At 39.4% G+C, this 16220-nt stretch overlaps 1 protein-coding gene and 1 long non-coding RNA gene across 2 annotated transcripts; one reads left to right on the top strand and one right to left on the bottom strand.

The window, feature by feature from the left end:
• The first annotated feature begins 2217 nt into the window (after positions 1–2217).
• On the top strand, positions 2218–2991 carry LOC127108501 (uncharacterized). Its single transcript, XM_051045980.1, has one exon. The coding sequence runs from the start codon at positions 2218–2220 to the stop codon at positions 2989–2991; it is 774 nt and encodes a 257-aa protein (XP_050901937.1).
• A 5929-nt stretch (positions 2992–8920) lies between these two features.
• On the bottom strand, positions 8921–10963 carry LOC127138387 (uncharacterized). The gene is made up of 2 exons (XR_007808758.1): positions 10424–10963; positions 8921–10327 (listed from the first exon to the last, which is right to left on the bottom strand). It is a non-coding gene; the product is annotated as an uncharacterized LOC127138387 (long non-coding RNA).
• Positions 10964–16220: the final 5257 nt, after the last annotated feature.

Genomic DNA, 16220 nt, shown 5'->3' with positions numbered 1-16220 from the left:
ACAACTTAATCAAATCATCTTCATAAACTACGCAAAAAGGGAGATGGTCTTGAGCCTTCGATTCCTATCCTCAAATACTTGGATATGAGTTGTCTTACTCAGCCATTCGAGTACTTGTCGTTTATCTGAAATACGTCAACCATACATAAACCTATATTCATAATCACTCAGATGAAAAAGAAAGCAGTCTAGAGTCTTCTATTCCCTTTCTCGATTATTAGGATACGAGTTGTCTTACTCGACTATTCGAGTATTCGTCACCCATTTAAAATACTTTAACTATTATCAAACTCCTTTTACAATTAAGGATGAAAAGGGAGATGGTCTAGAGCCTTCGATTCCTCTCCTCGTCTATTAGGATACGAGTTGTCTTACTCGACTATTCGAGTATTCGCCATCCAACAAAATATCTCAACACATCAAATTTATCTATCATCGCCCCCGTGCGATCGAAACCAATCAAACAAAACATTCAACATATTAACCTAACTTGTCACCCTGTGTGATTAAAACTCTTTTCAGAAAGAACGTTGTTTAATCCCTTATAATGTGCATAACAAACTAGTGCTAAAGTCTTCGCCGAGAGTAAAACAAGCCAACGTTTAGCCTTTAGAGCGTGATCTAAACAGTTGTTCACTAAAAGACACCAACCAACTGTAGTTCCCCGAATTACGAATGCTCTGATTTCCTTATTGCACCATAAGGATACGTAGGCACGAGATTGCGATATCTTGGCGAACACACTAATAAAAAACCTCCATATTCCCCTTTTCTGAGGTTTCCATCCATCTCTATTTATCCTTTATCCACTCAAAGGAAACAAACAACCTTTAACTAACATTCAAATCACAAATTAAACTAAAAGGTTCCCGTTGAGTACAAAGGACGTGAGGGGTACTAATACCTTCCCCTTGCATAATCGACTTCCGAACTCGAATATGGTTGCGACGACCATTATTCTATTCTGTCTTTGAAAGGTTTTATCGATATTTTCCTATTCCTTCATTGGAATAAATAAAGTTAGGTGGCTACTCTGTTCGAACTAAAACTTTTTCCGCGACCATCGCGAGGAATTGTGTTTTTCTAGATGCGACAGATGGCGACTCTGCTGGGGACTAGCTCCAAGCAAGAGAGAGTGAAGCCTAACTTAGTTCAGTTAATGTATTGAGTGTTAACATTGTTTGTTTGTTATCTTTATTCTGTTATTATTCTGTCATAATTATTGTATTTTGTTTTATTAACTATGTCTTATTTGGGGCTCTCTAGTTAGTGGTGCTTTGTGAGATAGGATCTCTACCCGAGTCTGATAAAAAACCATAAGTTTAAGTTGGTGGTTGTGTAGTGGGTGCCCACAAGGAGTCTTCCTTGTTGGGACGATACAAAGACCCCGCCTAGAGGAGATTCTCTTGAGATATTGTTACCCGACGAGTCTTCGTCACGACAATAGTATTCTCAAGTTGGATCAATGACTCTAAGGACCTTTTAACCCACTATATCTGACGGTTATGTAGTGTTTACCTAAAAAGTTTCAGACTTGTTAGGTTAATATGAAATCCTCAATCAGATGAGATCCCTTGGACGTATTATTACCTTACAGTAATATTTCCAACCTTGATTTATGATTCTGAGAACCTTGTTAGAACCTTGGACTCGAGAGTTGCGTAGTATAGACCCACTAGGAGTTTTCCTCTTTGGGACGATACGAAGACCTCACCCAGACAAGACTCTTTTAGGGACGTTATTGTCGGATGATCCTTTGTCATGACAATAACCTTCCTAAATAGTGATTTATGACTTTGGGAACCTACTAACTTTAGTGCCTTCCAAAAGGGTTGTTTAGTAATCAAGGATACCCACTCTTACGACCTGTATGTTAACTTACGTGTAGCATGCATAAAAACATTATTCATAACATAACATTCATATTATTTTATTTCCAAGGAATCTGAGCATCATAAGTTGCAGGAATTCAAGAAGCATGGAATCAAGCAAGAGAAACATTTATTCTTTCAAGTTTAAGGATCCCGATCTAAGAAGCTTGCGTGACTTGGTCTCTCAAATGCACCCAGTATACATAATCAATTTTGGGAAAAAAACTATGGCAATCTGCTTAACATCCTCAACCAAATAATGGACCATACATCCTTAATCACTTTGGTCAAATTATATGACCTACCCTTAAGATGTTTCACGTTCCAAGATTTTCAGCTAGCACCAATGCTGGAAGAATTCGAGCGTCTTGTTAGGATTTGTATGAAGAACAAGCCATTGTTTGAAGGGGTGGATGAATCTTTTCCACCCGAAGTCATTGCTAGAACGCTTCACATGGACGAGAGGGAAGTTGAGGCTAACCTAGAAGTCAAAGGGAATACCAAAGGGTTTTCACTAAGTTTTCTCTTGGAAAGAGCTCATACCCTATTGAAAGCGGAAAGTTGGGACACTTGTTACTCTGTTATTGCTTTGGCTATCTATGGCATCATCCTATTCCCAAATATGGATGGTTTTGTAGACATGGCTTCTATGGGCGTCTTCCTCACTAAAAATCCAGTGCCTACCTTATTAGTTGATGTTTACTATTACATGAGCCATAGGTACACCAAAAAGAAGGGAATGATTGCTTGTTGTGCTCGTCTATTATACCAGTGGTTCCTAGAACATCTTCCAAAGATCGGTGTTTTCGTAGAACAGAAAGACGCTAATTGGCCTCAGAAGTTGGGGTCACTCCGATCCGAAGATCTTTCTTGGTATTCCAAGGAATATATTGGCATGGATATCATATTCAGATGTGGAGACTTTCCTAATCTACCACTCATTGGAACTCAAGGACGTGTCAATTCTAACCTGGTTTTATCACTAAGACAGCAACTTGGGTACCCAATGGAAGGTCCTCCAGATGCGAGCTCTTTGGAAGCCTTCTTGTTGCTTGACTTAGGGCTTGAGAATCCTAGCCTATTCCAAAGGATCATAGAGGCTTGGAAAAATGTTAATTGAAAAGGAAGAGTTGATTTGGGGAGAGCTAATGGGATTACAAAAGAACCATATTTTCATTGGGTAAAGGAAAGGGCGGAGGTGATCAAAATTCCATTCGTCACTCGGATACCTGTACCTCTTCCTGAGCCTAAACTCACCCATATACCTGTTGAAGAGGTGGATGAACTTAAGGCCACCATGGCAAAATTATAAAGAGAAAATGAAGAGTTGAAGTTAAAACTACAACAAGTAACCAATGAGAAAAACACAATGAAGTGGGAACTTGAGAGAAAGGACGTACAACTTCAGGCAAATATGGAAAAGTTTAACAAAGAGGAGCATAAAAGGAAAAAGATCAAAGTGGGACTAGAACAAGCTGACCTTTGTCTAGATACTCTTAAGGGTCAACTGCGGCAAGCCCAGAAAGAATGTCAAGAAAATGAGCATTGGTGGCACCTTGCCACGAAGGAGAACAAGATGATAAGAGACACACTTAGGGCTCATATAAAAGAGCTCACCATTTCTGTTCGTCATGCAAAGGCTGAAGCAGATCAAGAGCGCCGACTCAAGGATGTAGCCACCAAAGCCTCTAGAGTCTCACCCAGAATATGGGAAGAGAAGTGTCGAGAAGTAAGAGATGCAAAGGAGTCTGCCAGCTATTGGAGGAGTCAGCTGGAGTCATTACACCAAGACAGATCCATATGGTTGAAAGAGAGAGAGTATGTGATCTAAGATTATGAATCCTTTAAGAAGACCATCGACTTCTTGCAAGGGGATAGGGATAAGTACCGTGAAAAGCTCGATGGGCTGATGGAATTCTGTAATTGGGAAACTAAGGACATGCCATGGAAATTAAGAGATGCAGTTGAAGAGTGGAAGGAAGATAGCACTCCTCCAACCATAATCAATTTCATCTTGCTTTGTAGAGGGTTATTGAGGAGATTCAAGAAAGAGTTAGAAGAACTCCAAGCCAGAAAGCCTCCAATATAATTTTCATATGTTTTGTATTTTGTCCTTTGACAATGTATTTTGAATTAGGGCTTTTGGATCCCAATGTTATGTACTTGAATGAATGATGTTTAAATTGCTTCATTATTACTCTATTTTGGTATTTCTTGCTTCTCCGAATCGCTAACAACTAATGAAACTCGAACGATTCCCTGAAAATAAAATATGCATAGCATTTGCATTCTCATTATGCATCATTCACCATAAGAAACTCAAAAGACTTACACGACTTTTTCACCCTCTATTCAGTAACCCTGACTAATCAACACCAATACGAGACGCGAAGCAACTACAAAATAACGTTGGAGAAAGTAGAAGCCAACCAAGCCACCATGAGGACAGACATCACTGCTATCCAAGAAAAGATGGATCAACTGCTAGAGACAATGCTAGCAATTTCCCAAAGAGAAAGGGTTGCGGATGTAGAAATTGGAACAAGTAAGAATGACAATCACATTCGCACGTCGGGACTGGTCAATCAAGAGGAAAGCTTCACTCACGCCAAAAAGAGTCTGGTTCATATACCTGTGGGAAACAAAGGAGATGGAGATTGCGCAGAGCCTTCTTTCGCAGCCTAAAAAAATAGATGCAAAAAAACAATCGGCGAAGAAAGAAATGACAGAAGAGTCGCCACCGTGCGTTATTTATCCCAAAAGAGGGAAAGGAAATGCTCGAAGTAAACTTGGAGAAAGGAAAGGAAAAGACAAGGTCTCGCAACCAAATCTTGGGTTCGGGAGTCGATTATGCGAAGGGAAGGTATTAACACCCCTACGCATCTGTAGTACTCTACGGGATCCACTCTTGTTGTTCTTGTCTAAAGGGTGTGTGTTTATCTAATGTACTATTTACTAAAAGAAGGTCAAAAGAAAATGACTCGCACGGATGTCGCATCCACTGCATACGTATCTCATATGAGTATGAGAATCAGAGTCTTCGTAGCTCGTCTACCTATGGGTGAAGGAGATGTGTGCTCGCTAAGACGTCGCGTCTTATGCCTACGTATCTCATCGGGAATGAGAATCAGAGCAAAACGTAGTTCATCTAACTACGAGAACAAGGGTCTCGATTGCAACTAGGGCAAGAGAAAAGGAAGGTCTCGATTGCAACAAGGGCGAGAGAAAAGAATCGCAACAAGGGAGAAAGCAAACAAGGATTAGTTGTTAGTTATCAATCAAAAAGGAACTCGGCAAGACATCGCATCTTGTGCCTACGTATCTCATCTGAACATGAGAATCAGAGTTACCGTAGTTCGGCTACATAGGGATTGCCATCTGAACATGGACTTATAAAGGAGGACACCTGTTGTGTCAAAGGAGAGTGGGCAATGTGTTCACGTCCTAGCAGCAGGTGTCGCAGCTCGCTGAATCGAGTCTTAGGCAGTTACCTCTTTGCAATAGAACGGACCACATGCCACAGGATCGGAGACACACGGAAGGTCTAAAAAATGGGGAAGTTGATGGCTTTTGAATCTATGAGGTCCTGAACTACGTGCTTAAAAGCTTTGCAGTTCTCAATATTATGCCAGGTGCCCCAGAATGGAAGTTACACCTAGTGTTGGCGTCATAACCCACCGGAAGCCTGTCGACAGGAGGAGCCAGAGTGCGTAACTGCACGAGTTGTAATTGTTGAAGATTAGGAAGCAACTGAGCGTACAACATTGGAAGAGTGTCGAAACGCCTGTCCATCATCTTTTGCCTCTGTTGGTAGGCGGGTATGTTACCCTGTTGCTGTTGTTGATACTGAGTTGGTTGACATTGTGGTTGTTGTTGTTGTATTGGTGTTGCAGTAGGAATAGTCACAGCTACAACACACGGTTGTTGATAATAAGTCTGAAAGTTGTTCCTTTTGATACCCCTGCTCTGATATGAAGACAAAGAATTAACATCCCCCTCTCTTCGCTTCTGTCCCCGTATGAACGACTTCTTTACCCCTGATGATGATCCAACTCCATTCTGGATCTTGCATGTCTTCAAATAGTTCTCCACCCTCTCACCGGTAGAGACTACATCAGCAAAGTTAGAAATGTTGCAACCTACCAGACGCTCCAAGTAGGATCCGGGAAGAGTGTTCATGAATATGTTTGATAATCTCCTTCTCCAACATCGGAGGCTGAACATGGGAAGCTGTCTCTCTCCAGCGTTAAGCGTATTCTCTAAAGCACTCATTGCTTTTGAGAGACAGATTCTGGAGCTGGGTTATGTCCGGTGCCATATCAGCATTGTACTGATATTGCTTCACGAAGGCCTCAGCCAAATCCCTCCAACAACGAATGTGGGCTCTGTCCAGCCTCATATACCATTCCAGGGATGCCCCAGCTAGGTTGCCCTGGAAGAAGTACATAAACATCTTCTCATCATCGGAGTATGCAACCATCTTGCGGAAGTAGGCTTGCACATGAGTCTTTGGGCAAGAGCTGCCATTGTATTTGTCGAATATCGGAACCTTGAATTTTGGTGGCACCCTCACACCTGGGACCAGTCCCAAGTCAACAACATCGACCCCAGAGTATTCTGTCCTTCTACAGCCTTCAATCTCTCCTCCAATCTTCTAAACATCGGGTCCACACCCTGGCCCATGCCAAAATCCTCCTGCATCAAGGTGAACTGATCCTCCTGATCATCACGAATGGGTTGTTGATCAGGGTTAGCACGTGGGATCGGGATAGGCCCTAGTCCACTGGGTCCGTTAACTTCTCCGACTAGAGGATCAGTTACTGTCTCTGGTTGAGTAGTGGAGGGATTCTTTTGCATCATCTGTCTGAGCTCTTGCTGTTCTTGAGCCACCCCCTGGACCACATCCATGAATTAGTTCATGCGGATCCTCATCTCGGCGAGTTCTGCTTGTAGGCCCTCCATAGCTCTCTGTTGGTTTCTGCGGGTACCGTACCGGTGAATTCCTGAGTCAGCTATCCTACTAGTGGAACACCAAACAAAATGAGAACACCGCGGCGGTACCTGTTATGCAGGACATGCTATGGATATGCAAATGCAATGACATGTTTATCAATTCCAAAAGGTATTCTAACCCCTTAATTCCAGTCTCTCGTCAGATAAAAAGTGTAAGAAGAAAACCCCGACTAGAATCAAGAAGAAGATATAAACCCCTAGAAACGGATAAACATGTGTTGAATGATGTGAATGCAAAACGATGTGATGCAATGCAGTGACATGGAAATCAGGATTGCTGCATCTGCTTGAACATCTGTCTGGTTGCACTGTCTGAAGAGAAACCCACTGAAGAATATAATACAGGATCAAAACTCTGCTCCAGAAAACCGGGTTGGATGAAGGTTAAGGTTTCCTGAATTTATCCTGCCCCTCACTGGTAGGTTCTAAGAATGGAAGTTCGTCAGCTTCAGCCCTTCAGTCGAGAATAATACGTTTACCACTGAAGGTTTGGCATTATTACGGGATAAAAGACCTCCACTGACTCCCTTCAACAGGATATCCTAAAGCAAGTTCCCAGCCTCGGGGTCCTCAGATTGAGCAGGGAGAATGCGCCCACCAGAGCTAACATAAACGCGTCTCGGAGGAGAGGCCTCGACTGAGTTCTCGGGAAATGGTCACCAGAGTCAACGATCTCTAAAGGAACATATGTCGTTATGGAACACCCATAGGACAAAATATATCCAAAAGAAACCTCGTCTGGATGTGGGTCTCATAAACGACTTAACGTAGCAACATGCCACGCAAGCCTCATGACTATCCACTCTAAAACCTATGTGTACGCTTGTCATACCCCAAAATTCACCCTACCATTCACAAGTTCATCTAGGTCACTAACCCTAATCATTTGCATATCCTGATAAGCATTCATTTCATCTACATATTCATTATATCATAACATATTCCACTTGCATTCGAAAAAAAACATAAAATCACGGGTTCAAGGGTGTTCACCAGGGAGCATAGTGGAAACCCTAATTCAGGGAGGTTGCATCTGATTCACCTGGTTCATTATAAAGGATTCAGTTGTTTGTTTAAGATTCTTGGTTCAGATTCACTGGTTAGGATTCATTCAAGGTGTTACAGTTACTTGATTGAATATCATTTGGTTGGCTTTGATTGATTGAATTTTGAGCCTTGGATTGACATGTTTTGTTCGGTTTAAGATCATTGGGCTTTTCGGTCGTATCCACATTCATTCCACAAGAAAACATACATTTTTGCCTAAATTGACTTTTTGATAAATGGTTGACTTTTTGGTCAACCAGTTGACCAAAGTCAACCTTCTAATCAAAAACCTTTCTTAATCATTTTCATATTTGTTAATCCATTTTGTTCATATTTTTTCATTTCTTAAAACCAATTTCTATTACCTTAGAACCAATTTTCTAATCCATTTTTTTAAAAACCATGTCCATATCCAAATTTGAATCCGTTTTCCATTTACCAATTAAAACTCATAATCCAATATCCACAAACCATAATCCATTTTGTTTAATCCATGAACCACTTAATAATCCATCAAGACCATTTACTCTCCTTAATTCCATTTAATCAAAACTATGTTCAGTGTCCATTCGTGTTATCCGTAAACCATTTTTAACCATATCCTTTTCCACATTTTAAATAATGTCTTTCTATGAGGCCATCAATGTTCCACAAATAACATTCATCAAACCGTTCAAAATTTCATTCACTTTCTAATTAAATTTTGATACGCCAATACCAAATTACAATCCCATTTCCAAGTTACATCTCAAATCCCAACTTAACCCATTATATTTCCAATTCTAAAAATCCGAAATTTCCTTTCAAACTTAGTCACGTTGCATTCACAAATTTTCCAAGACATTCAAATTTTAATCATTTTTATAACACTTCATGTTCAACCAAGTTACAATGGTAACTTCACATTACATTCATGACCATTTCCAAATGCATTTATCCTATGATACATCTCATAACAAACCATTCATACATGGTAAGACAAGTGAGAGTTAGACTTAAACTTTGTTCTTCATTACATAAGCACGACCATAAGTGAATCACGCCATGAAACATTCTCATTTTACACACATAAAATCATTCTACATAAACTAATCCATCTCCTGATGACTATTACATCATTACATGCTACATGATTCACATGTTGCATAGCTTGTATCGAAAGGAAAAAGAAAAATCTGGGAGTTTGGTAGACCTTTCCATGATGCTTCCACAATCTATATGCTTGGACGAACTCACTTTGTGGCATGTGCTTCCATTAGGTCATTTTGGGCCTATAATCGGCATTCACAAAATCAGTCCATGACAGAGCAGTAACAGGAGAAAAAGGAAGAAAATGGAAGCTGCTAAGTTAAAGCAAATCATGATTCCTGAAGCCAGAATTTGACAAAGGGCACATCACACAAAGCCAAACCAATAAGCTTCACAAAGCCACAAAGTACAAAGCCACACCAGCTGCTATGTACCAAGAGCGCCAAAACGGAAACAGAAAAATGAATTGAAAGCTGCCAAAGCTACAAACCAAAACAGAGTTGTAGCTTCAAGACGCTACACAAGCTGCTACATCCAAAACTCACAAGCCATGACTTCACCGCAGCAGAACCCCTTTACAAAACTTGCACAAATTCAAAACAAATAATTCTAAGAAAATAATCACAACACCTATAACCAAATGAGAATTAACCAAGGAGAACGGAACCGTCAAAACAGAAATTTCCAAGGTTACAACAAATATTATGAACTGATTCTTACCAATTTCAAGGACTTGCAACAAATTTTCTTCCAAAAAAATACTGATATGGAAGAACTAACCTTTGTTCGCTTCCTTCAATCACATAACTTTCACAACCTCCCATAACCGCCTCATAACAGAATAACTAGCTCCACAGGATAGAAATCCAACTTCAAACACCTTCAGAACCTATTTTCCTCATCCTCCAACAACTCTTCAACCAACCTAAACTCTAATAGAATTCAACAAACACTAACTACTTCCAACTGTCATAACCAACCATCTCTCTAACCTTACTCTCCTATAAGAACCATCCTCCATCTTCAATTCAAGCTCTCCATCATCTTTCCCATAATTCAACAATTCACCAATCATTCACCCTTTTCACTCTCCCTCTTCTGAAAAATTCTCCCATTTGTATCCTTCCCAAAACCCATAGAAGAATCACATGGACAACCCTTCATCATCCTCCCACTTCCTCAACAACTCGTAACCAACCACCCTCAACCTTCCTTCAACCTGCAACACCGATTGAACCCTCCTTCAAACGTCAACCGCAACTTCAACTGAAACCCCTCAAAGTGTGAATTCTTTTCAATTCTAACCACACTTCAAAGAACCAACTGAGAACCTCTCAAGAACCGTTCACAACGGAGATGAGAATCACCTATGGATCAACTCCCCGAATCAACAAAAACGACACAACATAATCGAGAAACAGACGAAGAAGATTGGAAAGAGCGTAGAACTGAGTTGAACGTACCGAAAAAGCCGAAGCACAACGCGAATCCAGAGAAGTCATATTCACCTTCAACGACAACGCGGTGTACGGTAAGTCGTCATTCTTCTTTGCTACTCGTATAAAATTCCGGTTTGGGGCTTTGATTACAACGGCAAGATGAGATTCATTCGGTCGCGGATGAGGAAAGTTATCCGCTTTTGACCGGATTTCGGGGATGGGAATAAGATTCTAGTGAGGATAGCTTCATTACCGCCGTTTTCCCTAAATTCTCTGGCGTATTCTTGAGCATGGAAGGACGGAGGATTCAACCCTGGTTTCGATTTCGATTCGACATGTAAATTATACATGGATTCACTCGTTGTTCATGATTTTTCGATGGAGTGGTGGAAGCGAATTTGTTAGTTTTTGAGGTAGGGCGTTGAATCGAATGAGGAAGACGGCGATACGTTGGACTGATGCTTCTTGGACATGGTTGTGAGGACTGTGGTAGTAGAATTATGGACCCGGGTTGATTCCTGGCATCTTGGGCTCATGCCCCATGTATTTTGTTAACCACACCCCTTCAACCATATCGCACACCAGGCCCATTGGTTCATGATTTATTTTCTTAATTATATTGAAAGCATATGATTAACCCCTTGATTAATTAGTTTTAACTTCATTTTTTTGTATTAATCTTGCTGATTAAATCTTGTTTTTGATTAGAATTAGGTGACTTTCTTGATTTTTAGATTTTTGACATTAGGATTAATTCGCTTTTTAGCTTAATTCTTAATTTGGTTTAATTAGGTGATTAGAATTTAGAAATTAGGTTCTAGTCAATTTTTAGATTAGGTTTAGCTTCTTAATTTTCCAGAATTAATGCGTGATTGATTAACCTTGCCACAATTAGAATCTTAGTCATTAGATTTTGGCTATTTCATTTGTGGATTTATGTTGCGATTAATATGGTTAACATGCGATTTTTCCTTCATTAGAACTTAGGTTAATTTCCACTCAATTCAATTTGTGTGATCATAGTCATTAGATTTAATTCTTGATTTTGGATTGTGAATGTTATATTCAATTGATTTCGATCCTAACCCATGTTTAGGTGGATTTTAATTCATAGATTTAATATTCACTTTAATTGTTCATTTAATCATTTCTTTGGTTTATGATCGTTTTGATTAAATTGAAAATCCCATTTCAATTTAGGTGATGAATGTATGTCCAATTTCACTTGCCATGATCATAGGATAGATCTTTGATTGTTTTTCATTGATTAATCCATTACTTTTTGAATTGATTCTAACCATTGTATGTACTTACATCATTCTCATTCATTTGACTTTATCTCATGCTAACTCGTTTGTTGTTTTGTGTCCACATGTGACTTGGAGAAGCAAGCTCACTCTTAGCTAGCCATGCTCCTAACCATTTCACTTTCATTCAATAACCTTGTATTGTTTGAAGTACAATGTCACTTGTATGCCCTTAGGCATGGTACATAGTTTAGTAGTTTATAACATATATTTTTCTTTCATTCTCTTATGTCGCAATGTGTGGATCCATCCCCCCATTATGGGTCAAATGTCCCCCCTCCCCTTACTCATGTAATAGCTTAGATTTATTGCTTTCTAGCTAGTTTACTATGCATGTTGATAATCAAAGATAAAACACAAAACGATAAACAAAGCATTTCAAAAGAAACAAAAGGTACTTGATTCAATGTCAAGTCGTTTTCCAAATAAAAATCACACCATTGCAACGTAAATGCTTGATCCAACGTCAAGCATTCTCTATTCACTCCAAGATCCATCGTTTACATCTCTTATCCATTCTCTTCTCAATCCCATTCTATCTTACCTCCATTCTTCACTCACTACTTTCATAATAAATTCAAAACACTTGATTCAACGTCAAGTTTCTTTTTCAAAACATTTTCATAATAAATTGGAATGTAAATGGGGTGTACGTGTTTGTACACAACATTCAAGTAATTGGGTTGTCAGTCGTACCTAGCCTGAGGACCCGACACTTGACTTTCCTCCCTAAAACATCTAATGATTCAAACAAGTTAAATCTAGGCGCCATGAGGAAGAAAAAGAATAGTTAGGACTCCATTGTCCTCTCGATTCCCAAGTACTTTGATTGTTGACTGTACTTAGTCAAGGGTTAAAGACTTGTCTCCCTCTAAGTTCCAACGATTAAACTTGCCAAACTCCTTTCATAATCAAATCTCTTTTTGGATGAAAAAGAGTGGTTAGGATAACTTATCCTCTCAACTCCCGAGTTATTGGACCGTTGACTGTATCTAGCCAAGGGTTTAATGCTTGTCTCCATGCATAAAATTGATCCCTAACAAATCAAATCATCTTTTGCCTTATCGCACTCTTTTCAAAACCTTTCAATAAGGATGTGTTACTTCCGTTCTACCGTGAACGAAGCTTAAGCCTCCATGTGTGAGCGAGTAATGTTTAACTGCTAGAGTGCGAACCAAGCGTATCCACTTTACCGCAAATAAGCAAATACTTTCTGCTCCCATGACAGAGTATACAAGCAAGTGAACAGTAGCGCGCGAACGTCAATACTGTTCAGTAAAAACAACCAAACAAATACGTCATTTTTGAGCCGAACTACGAAGCTCTGACTTCCCTATTGCACGTATGGGGATACGTAGGCACAAGGGCCCAAATCCTTTGCGAGCACACTAACTTAAAACTTATTTTCTCTTCCATCTCATCTCTCGTCTCATTCCTGATAGCAAGCAACTTACAAATAAGTAAACATCCATACGCATTTGATACAAGCAAGTGGTTCCCATGGAGTACCATGGATGTGAGGGGTGCTAATACCTTCCCCTTGCATAACCGACTTCTGAATCCAATCTTGGTTGCGAGACCGTTTCTCTCATTTGGGGTTTTATCGCTATTTTCCCTTTCCTTTGGAATAAATAAAATCCGGTGGCGACTCTGTATTTTTTGCGGCACTTCAATGCTCAAGCTTGGGTAGTGGGCTTATCTCTCACAAAACACCCAACCCAACAAACAAAGAACCCCCACAGAGCCAACAGATACAAGCAATGATATGTACACAAATGCAATAAGGTAAAGCAGGTAAATAAATAACTATACAAAAGAATAAACACCCAACAAACAAGAAGCCTACAAAAGCTAGGAGGGACTCGCTTAGGGAAACCGGGTCCCCAGCAGAGTCGCCAACTATCGCAACCTAAAAAAATAGATGCGAAAAAATAACCGGCGAAGAAAGAAATGACAGAAGAGTCGCCACCGTGCATTATTTATCCCAAAGGAGGGAAAGGAAACGCTCGAAGTAAACCTGGAGAAAGGAAAGGAAAAGACAAGGTCTCGCAACCAAATCTTGGGTTCGGGAGTCGATTATGCGAAGGGAAGGTATTAGCACCCCTACGCATCCGTAGTACTCTACGGGATCCACTATTGTTGTTCTTGTCTAAAGGGTGTGTGTTTATCTAATGTACTATTTACTAAAAGAAGGTCAAAAGAAAATGACTTGCACGGATGTCGCATCCACTGCATACGTATCTCATCTGAGTATGAGAATCAGAGTCTTCGTAGCTCGGCTACCTATGGGTGAAGGAGATGTGTGCTCGCTAGGACGTCGCGTCTTATGCCTACGTATCTCATCGGGAATGAGAATCAGAGCAAAACGTAGTTCAGCTAACTACGGAAACAAGGGTCTCGATTGCAACTAGGGCAAGAGAAAGGGAAGGTCTCGATCGCAACGAGGGCGAGAGAAAAGAATCGCAACGAGGGCGAAACCAAACAAGGATTAGTTGTTAGTTATCAATAAAAAAGGAACTCGGCAAGACATCACATCTTGTGCCTACGCATCTCATCTGAACATGAGAATCAGAGTTGCCGTAGTTCGGCTACATAGGGATTGCCATCTGAACATAGACTTACAAAGGAGGACACCAGTTGTGTCAAAGGAGAGTGGGCAATGTGTTCACGTCCTAGCAGCAGGTGTCGCAGCTCGCTGAATCGAGTCTTAGGCAGTTACCTCTTTGCAATAGAACGGACCACATGCCACAGGATCAGAGACGACAGAAGGTCTAAAAAATGGGGAAGCTCTGCCATAGAGTTGTCATGCAATGTGGACTTAAGTGTTAGGATTTACAAATGGGAATATCTACCTAATGTTAGCATTCAAAGAATAAGGGAATTCTACCTATGTTATCATACAAAAGATAAGGGAATTCTACCTATGTTATCATACAAAATAAAGAGGGAATACTACCTATGTTATCATATAAAAGGGTAAGGGAATACTACCTATGTTATCATACAAAGGGTTCTACCTAATGGGTGCTACCTAAACGGAACAAGAATCGACGAATGGAGCAAGGAGAGGAGTGGGGTAAAGGGTAGATGGCGATGCACGAAGCAATCGACTTACAGGTGGTAGATGGCGATGTCTGAAGCAATCGACTTACAAGAGAAATGGAGATGCATGAAGCAATCGACTTACAAAAGGATGGATGAATACGTGTTGGTTCTGTTAAGTTTTGAAAATGATTACTCGACGTTGGATCGAGATTTTGATCTTGTTTTGAAACGGTTATCGGATGTTCGTTTTAGTTCTTGTATTAACAGATGAATAAAGAATAAAAGAATAAACATTATACACTTCATGGGAGAGGGGTACATTTTTTATGAATGGGGGTTGTCCATGGCAATCAATCAATAAAAATATATGCCTCATACACCATACAAGTAGGCCACAGTTATCAAACAACCAGATAAGCAATCAAGTATATGATCAAATCAAAGAGTCAAAGAATGATGTAAGAGAGCATTAAACAATGCATGAGAAGTATAAACATGTTAAGCAATCAAACAATAGAATCATGGATGAAAGAAACAAGTGTAAAAAATATCAGATGAATCAGACAGGTGAAACTATGCACACAAAGGATCACTGAATAATTTAATCGGGAAATGATGCAAGGATCAAATAAAATCAAGATGAGAGGCCTCTAATACATGGCCTATGAGATGAACAAGGGAGGATCAAAAGATCTCTTCAATTGCCCTAAGCAATCCCTAAGTCAAACATCAATCATAGAAAAGTCAACTGTAAAGTCAAGTCAACTTAAAAATTATCAAATAAATAGTAAATTAATCACAAAAATTATGAAAAATTAAACTAAGTTAGGTGGGGTCAGGACATCATCATCCCCCAAAGAGATTTCAAAAATAATGAAAATTGGTTATTGAATTAATTGAATCAAAACAATGGTCAAACCAAAAGTCAAACAACAAGACTAGGTTAGAAATAAATCAAGAATAAATTGAAAATGAGAAATAAAATTCCAATAAAAGGTCAGGTTGACCATGAGACATTGGTCAACCCTCATCCCAAAAATGAGAAGTTAAAAATAATTCTAAGTCATGAAAATAAAATAAATGAAAAAATGTGTGTCAAAATGAACCATTTGAAATAAATAATTGAAATAAAATATTAACATTAAATAAAATATGAAAATAAAAATTAAATAAATTAAATAAGACTTCAAGAATGTGAAAAATATTTTTTGGGTATTTTAATGAATAAAGAAAATATTTTTATTAATTAAAATGAAAACAGAAAAATAAAATAAATTTAAAAAAAGGAATGGAAATAAAATGAATGATGTGAGTTAGTGGGCCTGATGGGTGGGGGTGCTGGAAGCGAAAGCTGAAAAGCCCGGTCCAGCTGATTAATTAGGCATGACAGCAAATAATAAAATGTTCAACTTATTAAACCATGTAGACATTGCCTCGATCGGTCATCTTTCCACTAATGCACTACAGGA

Source organism: Lathyrus oleraceus, chromosome 1 (assembly GCF_024323335.1).
Source record: "Lathyrus oleraceus cultivar Zhongwan6 chromosome 1, CAAS_Psat_ZW6_1.0, whole genome shotgun sequence".
In the NCBI taxonomy this organism is placed as follows: Eukaryota; Viridiplantae; Streptophyta; class Magnoliopsida; order Fabales; family Fabaceae; genus Lathyrus; species Lathyrus oleraceus.
This window is presented reverse-complemented; position numbering and strand designations above follow the sequence as displayed.